Source organism: Ostrea edulis, chromosome 4 (genome assembly GCF_947568905.1).
Source record: "Ostrea edulis chromosome 4, xbOstEdul1.1, whole genome shotgun sequence".
Taxonomy (NCBI): Eukaryota; Metazoa; Mollusca; class Bivalvia; order Ostreida; family Ostreidae; genus Ostrea; species Ostrea edulis.
Genome location: NC_079167.1, coordinates 31,198,874 through 31,220,573, shown reverse-complemented (window position 1 = coordinate 31,220,573; position 21,700 = coordinate 31,198,874). Strand labels below are relative to the sequence as shown.

The following is a 21,700-nucleotide window of genomic DNA, read 5'->3' as shown; positions in this document are numbered from 1 at the left end:
TGAAGTTAGGTCGAGGGGGCATCCCAGGCATCGGAGGCATTCTGCATAAAGAATTGATAAACAATCATATCACTGAATCTCTTCACAGTCACTCTCAAATTCCAATACCAATATGAATTATAAATAGGTTTTTCTTCTTAAAAGTAAAGCCCAACATAGACTTTCACTCAGTTAAATTCAGTACCACCACCCTCTCTCCTTGTCAAAATTCAACATCCGTTATCAGTGATAAATGATGAAATAAATGACTTGTTTTATTTATCTACGTAACAAGAGTTACACAACGCAGATGGATGTATATTCAATTTATCCAAAATGATATCACATCTGTGATTGAGGCAATTATACTCTTAATGACTGTCAACATCAGATATAGATAATGTGAAACTTTATGTTTAACGAAATAAAAGACTATGTAGTGTGTCTTTAAAACTTAAAAATATTTGAAGTTTTACCAAAGGAAGCAATTACTATACATAGTCCTTTATCTAATGATATTTCAGTAATTTTTTTTTTGATAATCCTAACTCCACCTTCCACCCTCATGCCCACAGTAATATTAAAACAACAAATCCCACTCACTTCAAAAACTAATTATTTTCAACCTTCATGAAAATTATTGGCCAATTCAAATGAGAATAATTTCAAAGTTATTTATTACAATTGTTTTGATTGGACAAAAATAAAGCTGAACAAGAGTTTACACATCAATAATGTATTCATACACGCCTGAAAACAAATAACATAGTGCGGGGAAACTATTCAAATTTTTGCAATTGTTAATAAAGTGAATGAATTGGAATTATAAGAATCAAACATTCTTTTTGAAGAATTTATCGATGTGTAAACTCCGGACATTTTACTCACAAACTTAACATAAAAGTGCTTTGCACTTTTATTCAGTTTGTGAGTAAAATGTCCAGAGTTTACACATCGATAAATTCTACAAAAAGAGTGTTTAATCCTATAATGACTATTTACTTCTGCATGCTTTGATTCAACAGTTTGACATGAAAGCTTGACCATGAACAACTAAATATCTGCTTACCCCATCGGTCCCATTGGCCCTGAAGTAGAGAAAAAACCCAGCATTGTTACACTACAGATAAGTACATGATATAGCAAAATCTTCATAATAATAAAACTTTCACCAATGTTTCTTTTGAATAAAGAGTATACCGTTTAGTAACCATAGTAACCATATTTGCTTATTGCAAATTTTTATCATCTTGAAATTCCAGCTACTGCTTTGCTAAAAGAACATGTACAAACAACTTACCCATTGGTGGCATAGGACCCATTGGCCCCATGGGACCCATAGGTCCCATCATTGGACCTGGCCCCATAGGACCAGGAGGTCCCATAGGGGGCATTGGTGGCATGCCATAAGGCATATTACCAGGAGGCATTGGCATTCTGTTCATGCCATACGGTGGGGGCATCGGACTGTTCTGGCTGCCAGAGGGACCAGCCATTCCATCATTACTGTCTGTATCCTCCTTCAATTTCTTAGTGGGGGGCTCTGAAGATGGAGGACACAATTAAAAACGGACTATAGATACATACCTAATAACAAAACTAATGTGACTCTACTGAGTCTGTATACCTACTAATAATAAAACTAACATGACTCTACTGAGTCTGTATACCTACTAATAATAAAACTAACGTGTCTCTACTGAGTCTGTATACCTACTGATAACAAAACTAACGTGTCTCTACTGAGTCTGTATACCTACTGATAACAAAACTAACGTGGCTCTACTGAGTCTGTATACCTACTAATAATAAAACTAACGTGGCTCTACTGAGTCTGTATACCTACTGATAACAAAACTAACATGTCTCTACTGAGTCTGTATATCTACTGATAACAAAACTAACATGACTCTACTGAGTCTGTATACCTACTGATAACAAAACTAACGTGTCTCTACTGAGTCTGTATACCTACTGATAACAAAACTAACATGACTCTACTGAGTCTGTATACCTACTGATAACAAAACTAACATGTCTCTACTGAGTCTGTATACCTAATGATAACAAAACTAACGTGTCTCTACTGAGTCTGTATACCTACTAATAACAAAACTAACATGACTCTACTGAGTCTGTATACCTACTGATAACAAAACTAACGTGTCTCTACTGAGTCTGTATACCTACTGATAACAAAACTAAAATGTCTCTACTGAGAGTCTGTATACCTACTGATAACAAAACTAACGTGTCTCTACTGAGTCTGTATACCTACTAATAATAAAACTAACGTGTCTCTACTGAGTCTGTATACCTACTGATAACAAAACTAACATGACTCTACTGAGAGACTGTATACCTACTAATAACAAAACTAAAATGTCTCTACTGAGAGTCTGTATACCTACTGATAACAAAACTAACGTGTCTCTACTGAGTCTGTATACCTACTAATAACAAAACTAACGTGTCTCTACTGAGTCTGTATACCTACTAATAACAAAACTAACATGACTCTACTGAGAGACTGTATACCTACTGATAACAAAACTAACGTGTCTCTACTGAGTCTGTATACCTACTGATAACAAAACTAACGTGTCTCTACTGAGTCTGTATACCTACTAATAACAAAACTAACATGACTCTACTGAGTCTGTATACCTACTGATAACAAAACTAACGTGTCTGTACTGAGTCTGTATACCTACTAATAACAAAACTAACGTGTCTCTACTGAGTCTGTATACCTACTAATAACAAAACTAACATGACTCTACTGAGAGACTGTATACCTACTGATAACAAAACTAACGTGTCTCTACTGAGTCTGTATACCTACTGATAACAAAACTGACGTGTCTCTACTGAGTCTGTATACCTACTGATAACAAAACTGACGTGTCTCTACTGAGTCTGTATACCTACTAATAACAAAACTAACATGTCTCTACTGAGTCTGTATACCTACTGATAACAAAACTAACGTGTCTCTACTGAGTCTGTATACCTACTAATAACAAAACTAACATGACTCTACTGAGTCTGTATACCTACTAATAACAAAACTAACGTGTCTCTACTGAGTCTGTATACCTACTGATAACAAAACTAACATGACTCTACTGAGTCTGTATACCTACTAATAACAAAACTAACATGACTCTACTGAGTCTGTATACCTACTGATAACAAAACTAACGTGTCTCTACTGAGAGACTGTATACCTACTGATAACAAAACTAACGTGTCTCTACTGAGTCTGTATACCTACTAATAACAAAACTAACATGACTCTACTGAGTCTGTATACCTACTGATAACAAAACTAACGTGTCTCTACTGAGAGTCTGTATACCTACTGATAACAAAACTAACATGACTCTACTGAGTCTGTATACCTACTGATAACAAAACTAACGTGGCTCTACTGAGTCCATCTTAGCTGTACAGAGTTATGTTTTGTGTAATGCCTCACCATCACTTCCCTGCTTCTGTTTCTCGTGTGCTTTTACATCCTCCTCTGGAATTCCCTCCATTCCATAAATTTCTATTTCACAATTATTTCTTCCTGGCAGTGAATTTGGCACTTTATCTATTTTTTCTTTATGAACCTTAAACAAATGTTAAAACATTTATTACAAAATCTACATATTGAATCCACATGAAATACATTATCAGCAAATTAAAAATTTCATCACAAGTATTACCGAGAGAGAGAGAGAGAGAGAGAGAGAGAGAGAGAGAGAGAGAGAGAGAGAGAGAGGGGGAGAGAGAGAGATTCTCCCATGTGAAAATCTTACCTGCATGCAGTGAATAGACAGACCAGGTCCTGTGTAAAGCTTTTTGTGACAAATATGACATTTGAAATGCTTGGCCTTCTGATGCTGGATGAGAATTTTTTCATCATCAAATTCTCTATTACAATACCTATTTGTTTGTTAAGGAATAAAATCACAAGCATTTTTTATAATTATTCTACAGAAAATAAAAGGAATGGATTAGACTCGCTCTTTATATACAAGGGAAGTCCTATTTTTAACCTGTTAGGGGTAAGAAATGGGGCACGACCAAAAAAACTCCACGAAACATGGAATCTGAAGGCATGCAAGACTTCAGAACATAGGGATGAATTAGAACAGAGCTCAAGCAACATAAGACTAACACTCAGGATTGAAAAGAAAGCATGTATTCTTTATATACATGACTAAACAACTACAGTTGTGAAATGCTACATGTTAGTCTATAGTCCCAATATGCCAGTTTCAAAGTAAGAGCTCTTCTGTGTAGGAGGTGCATTTAGTGGAACTTTGAATGCCTAAGTGGGACGGAGTGGACCTAGAGTCAGTGAGGAAGATGACAAATGTATTAAAAGCGGCTTCTCTTTAAATATGTAAATGTTGGAAATACAAAATACTATCAAAAGAAAAGTTTAATACTAAAGTGAAAGCATAAAAACAATGTCATAACTCAGGGGTCGAAATTAACTTTTTCTACCACAGGCTAATTTTAGCCTGTGGGTAAAAAATACAGACTAAAATGAAAACCTACAAGCTAAAATAAAAATAATGAAGCAGTGCTCTTTTTTCATCCTTTTTTTAAATCAATTATTTTCTCCATCATTACTGAGCCTAGTGGGTCTACAGGCATCGTTTGGACAAGACACTAAATTACGTAAGTCATATGGTGCAATGTTTAGGTCTCTTGACCATCGCACCTCTAATCTATAACCTGTTTACCGCAGACCTATCTAGATCCAAAGTCTTCCAATTTCACACCACATCAGGGGTGTCACTAGTGATTTTTCAAAGCGAATCCTGGACCCATGGTTTATAAGCAGCATGATCACGAGTCCCATGACTTTTTTGATAATCGTCTACGTGATGAGCAGTGCACTCGTGTCATCACTACAAAACAACCTTAATATGACTAATAGTATGAGAATAAATCTTATTTAATGTAGATATACAGGACATTCTGATAAAATTTACTACTGGAAGACTTGGTAAAACATAGACTCTGATTTCTTTTTAGATAAATGAATAACAAAAACCTCATACTTGGAATTTATTCACCCCTATAAGTAAACAGGACTCATGGCACATGTCTATATTTTTCATCATAATGCGATGTCCGACCTCTAAAGCATTTGTTTGACGCCGAGTTTCTTAAACAAATCATAAAAGAAAAATCCGGATAGAAACGGTTGTTGAAATCGGTCATTCATGTAAGCTTTTGTATGATTCTGAGTGCAAGTTAAAGAAAAGCGAACAGCGCATCACCATATAAAACGAATACGATACAATCATGGTTTGTAAATCACCATTCGCTAAGATTTTTGCGTGCCCACCATTTTTACTCACTATTTTTCAAATGTACTCGCAATTTGCAAATATTTCTCGCTAATTTCAACCCCTGCTGGGCACATTCACTTCTGCAGTGATGGATATTTATCCCACTCCCACATGTAAACAAATTGTTTTACATCTTACTATATATGAGAGTTCCTAAACTGAAATATGCCAGTGCTACAAGGGGATTGTTATAGAGGGCGAAGCCCTCTCACGGCCCAAAGGGCCGTGAGAGCGGAGCTCTCCCTATAGGTAACATATGTATATACATGTTTAAAGGACAATATAGGAAAATAATGAAAACTTAAACCATACCTATGGAACTTGAAAATTTTGGTACCAATGGCGTCGATTGAAATACTAGCGTGTGGACACGTATTCTTCCATTTTGAATCTGGTCTACCCTAGTTCACGTCGTTCTGAGATGTTACATAAAATCCGTAAAAGCATGTAAATCTTATTTTCTTAATCATATATAATCACTCCACGATTAATGCCATGTTTTTTGTTGTGGTTCAAACGCTATGTTTGTAAATTTGCTAAATAACGATGCTGAATATGACATCACAATGTACTTATTACATCAATTGCGTTATATTTCCCACGTTCAATATATAGGCGGATCAAATGTCCAAAATTAAGATGCTTTGATAAAGCTCTGTCCTCGTGCTAACTTCGGGTTGTTTTTTTGTCCTGTTTTGGATATAGATGCTAATGCCAAATTTGTTTGCTTCGCCCTCAAACACGGTCACGCTGTAAAACGAATTATTGATATTAATTCATATTAGCGAGCGCAGCGAGCCAGCGCGGAGCGTTGGCTCGTACTGCGAGCTCTAATGACTAGAGCGCGGGAAATAATCCGAGCTAAATCTCAACCTCTAACAAGAATTTTTTTTTGACGCCAATCCCAGAAGTCCCTCGTACAAAATGGCGGATGGTTCGATTCGTAAAATAATAATTAAAAAAAATCTTTGAAGTATTACAAACCTTTCTTATTTGAAAGGAAAGGATGACAATCATATTCTTCCCCCTTTCTTTTTCTTTTTAAAATATTGTCTAAAGAAATGTAAACAGTCACGTCACAATTACCAGGCTACGTCACAACACGCTCGTTGCATTTCCCGCTAAACTGGTTCCTACATTGGCGAGAAGATCAAGACAGTAATCCTACGTATTGACAGTGAACCAGATCAGTTTTCCTTGTTTTCAATATAAATTCTTTGAAAATGTATTCAGATATGCTGCGCTCGCCCCAACGGTCACACCGTAATCATATTATTAGAGGGCGAAGCCCTCTCACGGCCCGAAGGGCCGTGAGAGCGGAGCTCTCCCTATAGGTAACACATATATACATGTTTAAAAGGAAAATATAGGAAAATAAAGAAAAATTAAACCATACCTATGGAACTTGAAAAGTTTGGTACCAATGGCGTCGATTCGAATATTAGCGCGTGGACATGTATTCCTCCATTTTGAATCTCGTCTACCCTAGTTCACGTCGTTCTGAGATGTTACACATAAAATCCGTAAAAGCATGTGAATCTTATTTTCTTAATCATATATAATCACTCCACGATTAACGCCATGTTTTTTGCTGTGGTTCAAACGCTATGTTTGTAAATTTGCTAAATAACGACGCTGAATATGACGTCACAATGTACTGTTTACATCAATTTGCGTTATATTTCCCGCGTTCAATATATAGGCGGATCAAATGTCCAAAATTAGGATGCTTTGATACAGCTCCGTCCGCGTGCTAACTTCGGGTTGTTTTTGTCCTGTTTTGGATATAGATACTAATGCCAAAACTTTTTTGCTTCGCCCTCAAACACGGTCACACCGTAAAACATATTATTTAATTTGCTGATCAAAGTATGGACATTACAAAATAAGCATGTAGATGCGCTTGCTCAAGCGATAGAACCGTCAGCATAACGTTTTAATGCTACCGCTATGGTTATGAGCAAAACATCAATTGATATCAAAATCCTTCTTAGATTCCTGGAAATATAATCTCAAAACGTACCATCCCCATTTAAGTAAAGGATACCAGCACCAAGGCTTTAACTGCTTCTTCTTTTTCCTTCCCATTTTACTACTGCTACTGTGCTTTCTTCCGATGTCTTTTCGTCAATATGGCGGCCGGCCTGTACAACTCACCGGAAGAAGTTGGATGATGATAAAACCTAGTTCATGCAATTTCCGGAATAAATTTATCACAGCAGACTAACACTGTCCACAACTATAGTATAGTGTTTTACAACTGGTTCCAATCATCTGTAGAACTTAGGAAAATTATATTGCGGAGGTGTTTCGGGAACATGACTGAGGGGGGGTTGGGTTAGGGGGGGGGGGGGGGGGGGGGAGGCACCCGTCAAGTCAGTCCAACTCCCCCCCCCCTCTCTCTCTCTCAAATGTATTCATTTTATATTTTTGGTCACAAGAAATGCTTGGCCACCTGAGCTCCATGCTTATGTGTTATCAGAACTACTACTGATCGGAGACTTTTCTTATTGTTACTCTTCATTTTATGATTTATCGTTGACCTTTCATGCTTATTTGAAGTGAACAGCAGTGTCACCTAAGTGCACATTAATTGCTAGAACCGACCAAAGCTGCATGAGAGTAAATTTCCAGACATGAATTATGAAGGACTGCTCCGAGGTTCGGTGGCCTTCGGTCCAAAGCCGAAATCAGGCTCAGCCGAGAATAACCCGAGGCTACGTGCACGCAGTATGAGATTAGTTTTCGACTTTTTAATCTTTTTTTTTTTTTTTTTTTTTTTTTTTTTTTTTTTTTTTAATCATTTTTGAAAATAGGACTATCATTTTTTTTTTTTTTTTTTTTTTTAATATATAGGGCTATAAGTTATTATAGGGAAAATATAGGAACCTTCAGGTTTATAGGGAAATATAGGAATATAAATAGGGACTTGACACCTTGGAAAAATCTTTAAATATGAACCGAGGCGACTCAGGTGAGTGATCTGGCCCATGGGCCTCTGTTCTATTTAATTTCGTAATATTCTTGTAGAAAACAAAAATACACTTCCTAAAAAAAATGACATTACTCCAAATATCAAATGCGAACATCTTTTTTGCTGTTGTAGGCCTATTAGTGGTCCGTGTTTGCTCAGCTGTCTATTTTGTATTGATCATAGGAGTTATGAGATTGATCACTGTACGTTATCTTCACCTTTCATTAAAGTATTTCTGTTCACTTTGAAAAAAAGTATGTGAACATCGGACTCAGAATTTTTGAATGTCCAAAATATTTCTCTGCTTTTCTGCCAATGAATATTCAATTAATTATTTATATGGATCAGGGTTTGTATGGTATACAAGGGGGTACTTCAATTCACATATGTTTTGTATACCATACAAACATACGATGCCCATTTACCCTAAAATGAAGTGATGTAGAGTATTGTGAAATCTAATCCCAATGTGTGTTCCATAGTTTTTGAAGCAAGGGCGATAATAAGCAAAATCCATGCCACCGGAAGTTTACCGTTCAAGCAGGTTTTGTTCGCTGTTGTTGCTCTTTCGGTCTTTTAACAACAATTAATCGGTATTTGGATATTTTCAAACGAGGTATACATTTTTCTATTATTTCATTAACCTTTTAATCTTTCAATTTTAAGAATAAATTATTTCATGGGCAAGGTTGTTCCACATTGACTCAGATAGCTTAGCGTTACAAAGCGAAATGGCGCGCAACCTTGCATGAGTATTGTTGAGCAGGGTATAGAAAGAAAAGTTAATGATAATTTTGTGATATGATCAATACAATTTGACACTATTAATATGATTGTGCATGTTGTGATACTGCCTATACAATGAATTTCGGACTCTTCAGTTGAACCGATTTAGCCGGGAGTTACCCACAATCCAACATTCTGTTAAATATGGCTGCGCCCGGCATTGTAAGCGTGGGTACATCGAGATGAAAGAGTAGGGCACACAGAGGTGGCGGCTACTTGTACTGACTAGTGACTACTGTGGGACCCTGAACACATTTTTTGCAACTAATCTTTATGACGTACTGCATTAACTGAATTGATTAAAAGGTTTCAAAGAAAACTACAGGCAATGTCAAGGGTGGTACACGTGCACTCTGGGTATTTCATTCGCGGTCCCACTCAATTTATTAAGTCTAAGAATACACTCATGTACATAGATTACTAATATGTTTTACGGCGTGACCGTGTTTGAGGGCGAAGCAAAAAAGTTTTGGCATTAGTATCTATATCCAAAACAGGACAAAAATAACCCGAAGTTAGCACGCGGACGGAGCTGTATCAAAGCATCCCAATTTTGGACATTTGATCCGCCTATATATTGAACGCGGGAAATATAACGCAATCGATGTAAACAGTACATTGTGACGTCATATTCAGCGTCGTTATTTAGCAAATTTACAGCGTTTGAACCAAATCAAAAAACATGGCGTTAATCGTGGAGTGATTATATATGATTAAGGAAATAAGATTTACAGGTTTTTACGGATTTTATGTAACATCTCAGAACGACGTGAACTAGGGTAGACGAGATTCAAAATGGAAGAATACATGTCCACGCGGTAATATTCGAATCGACGCCATTGGTACCAAACTTTTCAAGTTCCATAGGTATGGTTTAATTTTTCATTATTTTCCCATATTTTCCTTTTAAACATGTATATACGTGTTACCTATAGGGAGAGCTCCGCTCTCACGGCCCTTCGGGCCGTGAGAGGGCTTCGCCCTCTATCATGGTAAGAATTTTTGTCCTGTCTGAACGTCACATAGTCTGAGAATTTAACTTTTTAAATGGCATAGACAATAGGTCCATGTCTTTTTGAGGCGGCATAGACCAATTGCATTTGACATAGACATGACCAAATCAGGGAACACACCACATTTTTCTCCCTTCGAACTTCAACCATACTCGTCCATTCTGCCAGTGTGGCATGAATTTGCGTTTTCTTCTTTTTCATATATATAGCTTGCGTTTCTTGTTCTGATTCTTTTGTTTGTTTGACACCTTTTGATTTTATGCCACGCTTTGTGCCTTGAAAATACTTCAACTGCGTAATCATTTACACGTTGTTTGTTGACCTTCACTTCAAAATCATTTTTGCTAACAGGGCCGTCAATCTCTAGAATTGGGTCCAATAAACGAGTCCCTTCCTAATTGGTAAAAACCCCCAAAATTCCCAATTTACTTCTCTAGAAATTCCCAATTTCACAAACTGTTACAATGAAATTAAATCATGTTAGTTTCGTTTTTACTTATAACTTCTTGCACATTTTGACACAGCCCGAAAAGTAAAATTTCCTAATTGGACCCAAAACATGATTAATTTTCCCATTCTAATGGGACCCAGACTTTGTACCAGAAAGGACAGTGACAGCCCTGGCTAAGTTGGACGTATATCATTTTGTTTTGACATTCTTGCAATATTTGGGAAATAAAGAAAAAAGACACTCTAGTTATATTGTTGGGGAAATTTTTAATTTAAAAATCGATCCTAATAAAATTCACCTATGCAGATTTTTAAAATAGCATCGACATTTAAAGATATACGCATCATAAAAGATATACGCATCATACACTGAGCAATTTGTCTAGAGCACTTGTCATAATCTTCAAACCGCTTAGACAATGTGATTCTTCTGTTTTTTCATATTAATCACTCTCATCCCAATAGAGTTAAAAACAAGGGTTACTGACCAATGCAGAGATGGGGCGATTACATTGTAAATGTAATTGATTACGATTACGATTACTTTGAAAATCTATGATTACGATTACACATATTTTGAAAGTAATTGATTACAATTACGATTACTGTGAAAAGTAATCATGATTATATATAATATCATATAGATATGGATAAATCTTATGATGGCACACATAACATACATAAGCTCTAACTGTTATCTATTAAATAATTATTTTAATATAAATATAAAGTAATCATTGTAATCATTATTGTAATCATAAATTACGATTACTTTGCCAAAGTAATTGATTACGATTACTTTGCTTTAAAAACAAATGTAATCAATTACGATTACTTAAAAAAATGTAATCGATTGTAATCAATTACTGATTACGATTACCCCATCTCTGGACCAATGCTCAGTCACATATTCTGAACGTCTGAGGCGGTCACTTGTGGTTATTACTTTGGCGCAAAGTTACTTAGTGGTTACACCATGTACTATTTTTGTGTTCTCTTACAGAATCAATTCTATAATTATTCGAGCCGAACATGAGCTTACAATTTGCAATGTTTTCCTTTCTGCACCAGATACAAAATATGAGATCATCATTGTATTCAAAAGAGGGCTAGTTCTCCTGCCAAGCATGCTAACATTTCCTTTTTTGCTTTGTTTCTTCACACTTCTTCTTAGTGCCAACTTTCTCTGTCTGTGTAAGAACGGGTTGTTTCCCCAATTTCCTACCAGGTATATTGCACATTCTTTATATTTTAGTAGGGAGATTATAATCCCTGCCGGAAATGAAATATGTTACTGGCCCATAGGGCATGCGAGTCAAGAATGTTTGGTAGCCTGATCCCGATTTTACTAGCTGAAAGCTCAGGTGAGCTTATCTGATTGCCTGTTCAAGTGTTGTCCGTCGCTTGTCCGTCTGTAATCTTTCCACATTTTTAACTTATTCTCCAGAACCACTGGGCGAATTCCAACCAAACTCTGTCAAAAGCATCCTTGGATGAAGGGCTTTCAAGTTTGTTCAATAGGGAGATAATCACAAAAATAGGGTGGGGTCATTTTAAAATCTTCTCAAGAACCACTGGGTCAGAAGAGCTGAAATTTACATGAAAGCTTCCTGACATAGTGCAGATTCAATTTTGTAAAAATCATGGCCCCTGGGAGTAGGTTGGGGCCACAATAGGGATCAAAGTGTTACATGCGAATATATAGGCCAATCCGAAAACATGAGTTATCTTTCCTTGATCCGGAACGTAGTGCGCTTGCTTAGCAGTAGTTTAAGACTTCCGGGTAGTATATTCGAGAAGCGTCATTATCAACAGTGCAGAAGGCCGCAAAGATATTGCTGTATAATTTCACAGCAATCACGCCAACAAATATGTTAACGTTAATAAAAAAATCCCAATGTATAAGTTTACTTCATACACGTGAAAATAACCAAATTTGCATGTAAAAATAATAGAAAATTAATGTTGTAAGTAGAGGATGACACCCTCCTCCCCGATAGAATGTTCTATCATTAAAGTGATGTAATTTCCTACGGCGGGGCTGTCCCGAGACGCAGTTAGATTATTTAGATTCAGATTTTTTATTTCCTTAAGCTATACAGCTCATCGGTTATAAATACATTTTGATATTTACAGTAACTAACAACACCCCCACCCCCCACCCACCCCCATTTTCCAGGATTTCACGTGTTTTATGACTGAAATTAGCATATATCATATATTGCCTACATTTCCTCAGGATCTTTAGCCCGTGTTTTAATACAGTCAGCTTTATAATAAAATATCAGAAGTTACTTGTTCAATATCAATGTAGTACATTCAGCGATAAAAGTTCTGCCACGATGTAGTATAGGTATGTCGAACTGATACCTCTGGATTTTGAAAATGTCCATCTCTTTGATTGGCGAGTAAAATTTATCCCAGCCTGTACTTGTAAGTGAGAGGCCACTGACAGATTTTCAGCTGTCTGCCCACTAATTTTATAGTTTCAAATACAAGTATTATAACCATAAAGAAATTCGTCGTCACAAACAATCTTTAAACTGACATTTACACATTTGGAATTTTACTCAAATTATTTTGTAAATTTGTGGCAAAAAGGGGGAGGGGGTCTAAATCTTGTCATTGCAATTTCTGTTATGACACGATACGTGCCTATACATAATCAAGTACATTTCAAGGGGGCTAAAATGAATAAAAGAGGGAAGATGCAGAGACGTCAAAAGCATTCTATTGGGGGTTATACTTACCTTCCCCCAGAGAGTACATTTGAGAATATGGCAACCCCCCCCCCCCCCCCCCGGGGGGGGGGGGGGGGATCACACAGGTCTATGAAAAATGATTTATATCAATCGAGCAATATTGAACACAATTAATTTTTAAAAAAATATTTTTGATTACCTATTTTTCTGCATTTTAAACATATCAGTTGATATTAACACTTCCAGCGTCATGCTGCAGTGTACAAATGATTTGCACACAGAATGAACACATCCAGGTATTTTGGAGAAAGTTACCCAAACATTGCAATCTGGTTTATTTTTGAAAGAGTCGATTGGTAGTGGTGGAATAATTTTAGCCCTGATAAAACAATGAGAACGTTGATTTCCTTATTGATTTTTTTTTTTTGGAAAGGGGGGGGGGCATGTTATGCAAGATCTTTGCACGTGTCGATCCTTGTAAAAACCCGAGCTTTGAGTTGATGAGTTGTCATCATTTCTTGAGAATTAGAAGTTCTGTTCTGATTTCATACAAAATAATTATGTCAGTCGTTATTGGAGACATATTTGTAAACAAATGAATGTCTGCGTGATTTCCAATTTAATTTTTAACCCCAACCCCCCCCCCCCCCCCCAACTCGAAAAATCAGACCCGACTCGATCAAGAAATTCGTTTTTGTTTCCATTAACATTTTCTTACTCTCGTACAAATGATTTCAACTGTTTTCGATTTTAAGCAGCACCCATACTAATATATAACTCTTATAATATATGCGCAGTCTGAGTGTGTTACTACCCGGAAGTTGTCATATTCACACTAAATGTAAGAATACAAAGAGAGATAACTCACGTTTTTGGAAAGGCCTATAGGAAAAATCTTTAAATATTAGCCAAGGTGACTTATGTGAGCGATGTGTCCCATGGGCCTCTTGTTTATATAGGACTGTGTCTCAGTATTTATCAAAGCATCACTTCTTCCCAATCTTTGACGAATTATGAAAAAACTGCAACCAAATGACTAACCATGATATATGAATACAGGTTGGCACATTATACTTAGGTGACTTTAAAGGCCCATTGGCCTCTTTTTATTACACAATTCACAAACATAAAGATTTTATGTCCCATTATTCTTTGGTATTAAAAAAAAGTGTAGGAGAAAAAAAAGAAGGGTAAAAAAAAGAAAAATGCCAACCTACCTATCTATCCAAAAACTAAAAAAAAAAATCAACACAAAAGCAGAAATAATTTTTTAAGGCCATATGGACACTGCCAAGTGTATTACTGGCGAGGTATGTTAGATCGTGTATTACATACAATGCCCTTTACATCTTGTAACATCTGTAGTACAGGTTCTGCCTTACCTTTTCCATGGATAGCCAGTTGATAAAGCTCCCTTTCTATTGATATTTTATTGTTTTTATTAGCTTGTCTGTGCTAAAAGCTCAAGGAAGCTTTTTTGATTGATGTTTGACCACGGTAAAAGTTGAAAGATTTGGTTCGAAAAGTTTAAAAGATGGAGTCATCAGTATTAACATGCATCACTTCTGATTTATGTTCAGTATTGGAGCTCTCGTCAAACCACAAAGTGTACGTACCTTCCATAGATGCACATTTCCCTGACATGCCTTTATTTCTATAATACCTTCAAATTTCTTTCATCTAGATGAAAAGTTATACTGACATATTAAGGTGCTGTAGAATAACTTGAGACTGGTTCTGTTGAAAAGTTATACTGACGTATTAATATGCTGTAGAATAACTTGAGACTTGTTCTGTGGAAAAGTTATACATGTACTGACATATTTAAAAGGTGCTGTAGAATAACTTGCGACTTGTTCTATTGTAGATTGTTAAGTGTGAAGCCATGGCAACAGGATATGAAGACCATGCTTCCAAACGCATGAAAATGGACAAATCCAGCGAGGATCCCATCAAGCCCTCCCCGTCACCCGTGGTCCATGTCCGAGGTCTCTATGACAACATCATGGAACGGGACCTCACAAGAGCCGTCCAGCAGTTCGGAAGTGTCAGCTTCGTTGTGCTCATGCCAAAGAAACACCAGGCTCTGATTGAGTTTGAGGATATCTCGGGAGCCACTAATTGTGTTAATTACTCAAATGAGAACCAAATTTTTGTGGCCGGTCAGCCAGCATATTTCAATTACTCCACCAGTCAGCACATTCAAAGGCCCGGTCCAAAAGACGACAACAGACCAACAAATCACATCCTGTTGTTCACCATCTTAAATCCTCAGTACCCCGTCACAGTCGACATCATGCACACAATCTGTAGTCCTTACGGACAAGTGGTGCGAATCGTTATCTTTAGGAAGAGTGGCATGCAGAGCATGGTTGAATTTGATAATGTAGAGTCTGCCAAACGAGCAAAGCAAGCTTTAAATGGTGCTGACATTTACTCAGACTGTAATACACTGAAAATAGAGTATGCAAAAACAGACAAACTCAATGTGTTTAAAAATGACCAGAACAGCTGGGATTACTCAAATCCAAACTTGAACAGCGAAGCTGCACCTCCCAGAAATATGCCACTTCTGCCAGAGCCTGGTGGTGGTAATGCTCCTTACAACAGAAGACCAGGTCCAGGGGGTCAGGCAGGATTTGGAGGATATGGAAGGGAAGCGGGCCCAAATCAGAGTTACCAAGGATACCAAGGAGGGGGCTATGGTGGGGGAATGTATGAACAAGGCGATGGGTTCAATCAGGGCTATGGAGCAATGCCTCAGAGGCAGGCAAGCTATGGGCAGGAAGGATTTGGGAGGAAACCTGGACCACCAATGCATGAAGAAGGAGGATATGGCCGACCGATGCCGCCTCACGGGTATCAAGACCAGGGTGGGCCACATCCGGGGTCCATGATTCAGGGGGCAGTTGTCATGGTGTATGGTTTGAATCCGGATCACATTAACTGTGACAAACTATTTAACATTTTCTGTTTGTATGGAAATGTTGCTAGAGTCAAGTTTCTGAAGAGTAAGGAAGGATCAGCCATGGTGCAGATGGGAGACTCGCTAGCTGTGGAGAGGAGCATACAAAATCTCAGCCATGTCACTTTGTTTGGCAGCAAGTTAACACTGGCCGTTTCCAAACAGGCATTTTTACAAGATGTTCCGAATCCTTACGAATTGCCTGATGGGTCTCCATCCTTCAAGGACTTCATGGGGAGCAGGAACAACAGATACGCAAATCCTGAGCAGGCCAGCAAAAACAGAATCATGGCTCCCACAAAGGTTCTACATTACTTTAATGTTCCTCCTGAAATGTCAGAAAAAGTTTTAGAGGAAGTCTTCACCAACGTGGGAGCTGAATGTCCCCAGAAAGTTAAACAGTTTCCAGCCACCAGCGCACGAAGTTCATCTGGACTGGTTCAATTCAAAGACATCGAGGAAGCTGTAAATGCCCTGGCATTGGCCAACCACGCTTCAATTCCAAATCCCTCTGGAAAAAGTCCATACGTGATGAAACTCTGTTTCTCGGGTAGTCCTATTGGAGGACGATAGAGGACAGGCTTTTTAGGATTCATACTGTATAAACAAACATGAAATTGTGCACCTAACAATCGGTCAAACTTGCATAATTCAAATTCATTTTGTGTACATGTCAAGAAATTAGTTCTCACCTGTGTTGTGAAACTTTGGTGTAAATGTTTCATTTGTGAACGTGAAATAATGGGTTTTGCATTCCTCTGTATAGTGTTTGTATACATAATTATGTCTGTAACTATCGCTAAATGTTTCAGTTCGGAGTGAACAGGAATCAAAATTTATCATTAATGACTTTAGAAACAAAAATTTTAAGAGATTAACTTTTTTAAGAAGGAACATTGATTTAAAAAATGTGGGGTTTTTTTACCTGCATTTTTTTTCTTTGATGATGTGTTGGATTATTTTTTTAGAGACTTGTTTTTAATAATAGAACTGGAATAAAATGTACAGATGTGTAATTCGTCTCTTTTCACTGAGGATTTAATACATTTTAACCTCATCACCTGAACTGGTGGCTCAAGGATTATTTTATGGTCAAAATTTGTCTGTTAGCTTTCTGTCTGCATTTCACTTTTTTAAAAATTCATCTCTAGGATCAGTGAAACTTGTCACAAATTGTCCTTGGATTCAAATGAAGGACCGTGTTGCATTGTACAGGGGAGATAACGTCAATTGAAAAGTTGGAGTGGATGTTTATGAAATCTTTCCAACCAGCAGTAAGGGAATTCTCTTCAAAGATTTAAATTTGCTCGAACCATGACCGATCAGATGGTGTTTAGAACGTTACCTCGTGGTGGGGAGTTGGTGAACTTTGGCCCCACCCGTGCCAAACTGAAGGAGTAGAATTAGGTAGTGATTACATCTTCACCAAACGCTCAGAAGTTGTTTGGATTCATGTTTTTACAGATGCAACATTAAAGATGGAGGTCATTTCATTGTTGCAGCCCCGGGTGCTAAACACCTGTCAAATTGGTCGTGCTTGACCTACATCTGGTGATGTCTTGATATGAGTGAAAAATTCTCCACTTAAACTATGAAGCTACAATAGGGATTTAAAGTTTTACAATATGCCATGTGTTGCATTTTGCGATTGTATTGCATGTCATACAATTGAATACTGTATCATCTAAAGTGTTCTGATTCACAGTTGGAATTAGTCAAGTAATATACAAGCATCCTCTTGCAGTGTAGATTCCAAGGTTTTACCCTGACCCCAGGACAAGAACTGGGCCCCACCAGGGATGTGAAGTTTTTCATAGGAATGCCTAGCAAAATTTGAGGGACAAATTCTTGATGAAATATTAAAATAAAACCCAAATCATACCTTATAGTGTGTGGTAGAGTATTCCCAGTGTGTCTGTGGTAGATTATTCCCAGTGTGTGTGGTAGACTAATTCCCAGTGTGTGTGGTAGACTGTTTGCAGTGTGTGTGTTAAACTATTCCCAGTGTGTGTGTGTTAAACTATTCCCAGTGTGTGTGTGTTAAACTATTCCCAGTGTTTGTGGTAGACTATTCCCAGTGTGTGTGTGGTAGACTATTCGCGGTTGAGTTAAGGCTTTCCCCATAACATTTTCAATAGCAGAACTGTACATAGATATACTTTACCGCACTGGCACATTGCACGACGTTACAATGAAAACTACGTCATGACGAAGGTCATGACGTACATATCTACAGTCCTTTTGTGGTTGGAAATGTCAAAATATTGTTTCGTTATTTATCACCGCTGTCAAACGTGTAAAAGTTTCTGTCAAATGGGTTATATTAATTCTCTTTGATATTGAAAAAGTTTCAATTTTTTCTTTATATAGCATACATGCTAAAGTAATATCCATATTATATTGTGATCTTGATATCGCCCCTAATCTACACGTATAGTTATTTTCACAATGGACTCATTTGCATAAACAGGGTTTCCGTACATAAAAATTTCAGCATTTGCATGACACCCCGAGGTTTTTCAGTGAAAGATGGTTGATTTATTTGACATGTGAACTTCAGTGCCAAAGGAAAGTTAGGGGAGCAAGTTCTGGCTTCAACAGAAAATATGTTTTTCAGGCTAGATTCAACTTCGCATGTGCAAAAATCGCTGCATCTTGCATATTCAATGCAAAAATTAGACATGTTACAAGTCACAATAAACTTGCTCTCAGCACTTTTCAAATGAAGAAATTAATATGCTTTGAAGTTATATTAACTTCAACTTGCATTGATGTCCGGATATCGTGCCAATTCAACGATTTATACATACACGATACGTTTTTATCTTGATATTTGATCACGTGATACAGAGTTGATGTAGAACTGTCGGTCTGGTGAAAAATGTATAAGAGGTCAATATGCACTTAATGATATATACATATTGTTTTTGTATAAAAGGGCTGTGTTTACAGAATTTGTCACAAATTGATCTGTTTATTAATGCTTTTTTCCTGACATATTTCTATGGCCCTACTTAACACAACTGCGTTCCCAGTGTGTGTGGTAGACTGTTTGCAGTGTGTGTGTGTAAGAATATTCCCAGTGTGTGTGTGGTAGATTATTCCCAGTGTGTGTGGTTGACTTCCCAGTGTGTGTGGTAGACAATTTCAAGTGTGTGTGGTTGACTATTCCTAGTGTGTGTGGTAGATTATTCCCAGTGTGTGTATGGTAGATTATCCCCAGTGTGTGTGGCAGACTATTCCCAATGTGTGATAGACTACTCCCAGTGTGTGGTAGACTATTCCCAATGTGTGATAGAATGTTGTTGTCTACCACACACACTTGGAATAGTCTACCACACACACTGGGAATAGTCTACCACACACTGGGAAGTCAACCACATGCACTTGAAATTGTCTACCACACACACACTGGGAATAGTCTACCACACACAATGGGAATATTCTACCACAAACACGGGGTATAATCTAACACAGACATTGGGAATGGTCTACCACACACACTGGGAATACTCTACCACACATACTGGGAATAGTCTGCCACACACACACACACTGGGAAAAGTCTACCACATACACACAGGGAATAGTCTACCGCACACATACTGGGAATTGTCTACCACACACACTGGGAATAGTCTATCACGCACACACTGGGAATAGTCTACAACACACTGGGAATAGTCTACCACACACACACTGGGAGTAATCTACCACACTGGGAAGTCAACCACATGCACCTGAAATTGTCTACCATACACACACACTGGGAATAGTCTACCACACACTGGGAAGTCAACCACACACACTTGAAATTGTCTACTACATACTAGGAAGTCATCCACACAAACTTGAAATTGTCTACCACATACACTGGGAATAGGTTACCATACACACACTGGGAATATTCTTCCACACACACTGGGAATAGTCTACCACACACTGAGAAGTCAACCACATGCATTTAAAATTGTCTACCACACACACACTGGGAATATTCTACCACACACTGGGAAGTCAACCACACACACTTGAAATTGTCTACCACACACACTGGGAATAGTCTACCACACACTGAGAAGTCAACCACATGCACTTAAAATTGTCTACCACACACATACTGGGAATAGTATGCAACACACACTGGGAAAAGTCTACCACACACACTGGGAAAAGTCTACCACACACACACTGAGAATAGTCTACCACACACTAGGAAGTCAACTACACACACTTGAAATTGTCTACCACACACACACTGCGAATAGTTTAACACACACTGGGAATAGTCTACCACACACACACTGGGAAAAGTCTACCACACACACACTGGGAATAGTCTACCACACACACACTGAGAATAGTCTACCACACACTAGGAAGTCAACCACACACACTTGAAATTGTCTACCACACACACTGCGAATAGTTTAACACACACTGGGAATAGTCTACCACACACACACTGAGAATAGTCTACCACACACTAGGAAGTCAACCACACACACTTAAAATTGTCTACCACACACACACTGGGAATAGTTTAACACACACACACACACACTGGGAATAGTTTAACACACACACACACACTGGGAATAGTTTAACACACACTGGGAAGTCAACCACACACACACTGGAAATAATCTACCACACACACTGGGAATAATCTACCATATACACACTGGGAATAGTCTACCACACACACACTGGGAATAGTCTACCACACACACTTGAAATTGTCTACCACACACACTGGGAATAGTTTACCACACACACACTGGGAATAGTCTACCACACACACTGGGAATAGTCTACCACACACACTTGAAATTGTCTACCACACACACACTGGGAATAATCTAACACACACAGACTGGGACGTCTACCACACACACTGTGAACAGTCTACCACACACTGGGAAGTCAACCACACACACTTGAAATTGTCTACCACACACACTGGGAATAGTCTACCAGACACACTGAGAATAGTCTACCACACACACTGGGAATAGTCTACCACACACTGGGAAGTCAACCACACACGCTTGAAATTGTCTACCACACACACTGGGAATAGTCTACCACACACACTGGGAATAGTCTACCACACACACACTGGGAATAATCTACCACACACACTAGGAATAGTCTACCACACACACTGGGAATAGTCTACCACACACTGGGAAGTCAACCACACACACTTGAAATTGTCTACCACACACACTGGGAATAGTCAACCACACACACACACTGGGAATAGTCTACCACACACACACTGGGAATAGTCTACCACACACACTGGGGATAGTCTACCACACACACTGGGAATAAATTCTACCACACACACTGGGGATAATCTACCACAGACACACTGGGAATACTCTAACACACACACACACACTGGGAATACTCTGCCACAGACAATGGGAATAATCTACCACACACTGGGAAGTCAACCACACACA

The 21,700-nt window shown here is 38.0% G+C and overlaps 2 protein-coding genes across 7 annotated transcripts in view; one reads left to right on the top strand and one right to left on the bottom strand.

Moving 5' to 3' along the window:
- The window catches only part of LOC125670313 (BUB3-interacting and GLEBS motif-containing protein ZNF207-like), an 11,185-nt gene extending 3,673 nt beyond the window's left edge, over positions 1–7,512 (bottom strand). Inside the window, exons 1-6 of one of the 2 annotated variants that reach the window (XM_048905407.2) lie at positions 7,384–7,512; positions 3,786–3,912; positions 3,461–3,596; positions 1,280–1,522; positions 1,049–1,067; positions 1–41 (exon numbers count right to left, since the gene is read on the bottom strand). The exon at positions 1–41 is cut by the window's left edge and continues 89 nt beyond it. In XM_048905407.2, the coding sequence (XP_048761364.1) occupies positions 1–41; positions 1,049–1,067; positions 1,280–1,522; positions 3,461–3,596; positions 3,786–3,912; positions 7,384–7,424 (607 nt within the window). In that variant the 5' untranslated portion in view covers positions 7,425–7,512. Of the gene's footprint in view, positions 42–1,048; positions 1,068–1,279; positions 1,523–3,460; positions 3,597–3,785; positions 4,890–7,359 lie in introns of both variants that reach the window. The other variant, XM_056161206.1, reaches the window with a different exon arrangement.
- Positions 7,513–8,793: 1,281 nt separating this feature from the next.
- Positions 8,794–17,242, top strand: LOC125670784 (heterogeneous nuclear ribonucleoprotein L-like). Of its 5 annotated transcripts, none has more exons than XM_048906152.2 (3): positions 8,794–8,926; positions 14,707–14,869; positions 15,129–17,242. In XM_048906152.2, exons 2-3 carry the CDS (start codon positions 14,834–14,836, stop codon positions 16,797–16,799), a joined length of 1,707 nt encoding a protein of 568 aa, XP_048762109.1. In that variant the 5' UTR covers positions 8,794–8,926; positions 14,707–14,833; the 3' UTR covers positions 16,800–17,242. The 5 variants fall into 5 exon arrangements, with proteins under 5 accessions (XP_048762109.1, XP_048762110.1, XP_048762113.1 ...); XM_048906153.2 differs by lacking the exon at positions 8,794–8,926 and adding an exon at positions 9,083–9,402; XM_056161205.1 differs by lacking the exon at positions 8,794–8,926 and adding an exon at positions 11,991–12,264 and having other exon boundaries at positions 14,150–14,869.
- Positions 17,243–21,700: the final 4,458 nt, after the last annotated feature.

Coding starts and splice junctions, on each gene's coding strand:
- LOC125670784 (XM_048906152.2), top strand. CDS start 14,834: ATGTTCAGTATTGGAGCTCTCGTCAAACCACAAAGT. Junction 14,870..15,128: donor CTCTCGTCAAACCACAAAGT/GTACGTACCTTC, acceptor GTTCTATTGTAG/ATTGTTAAGTGTGAAGCCAT.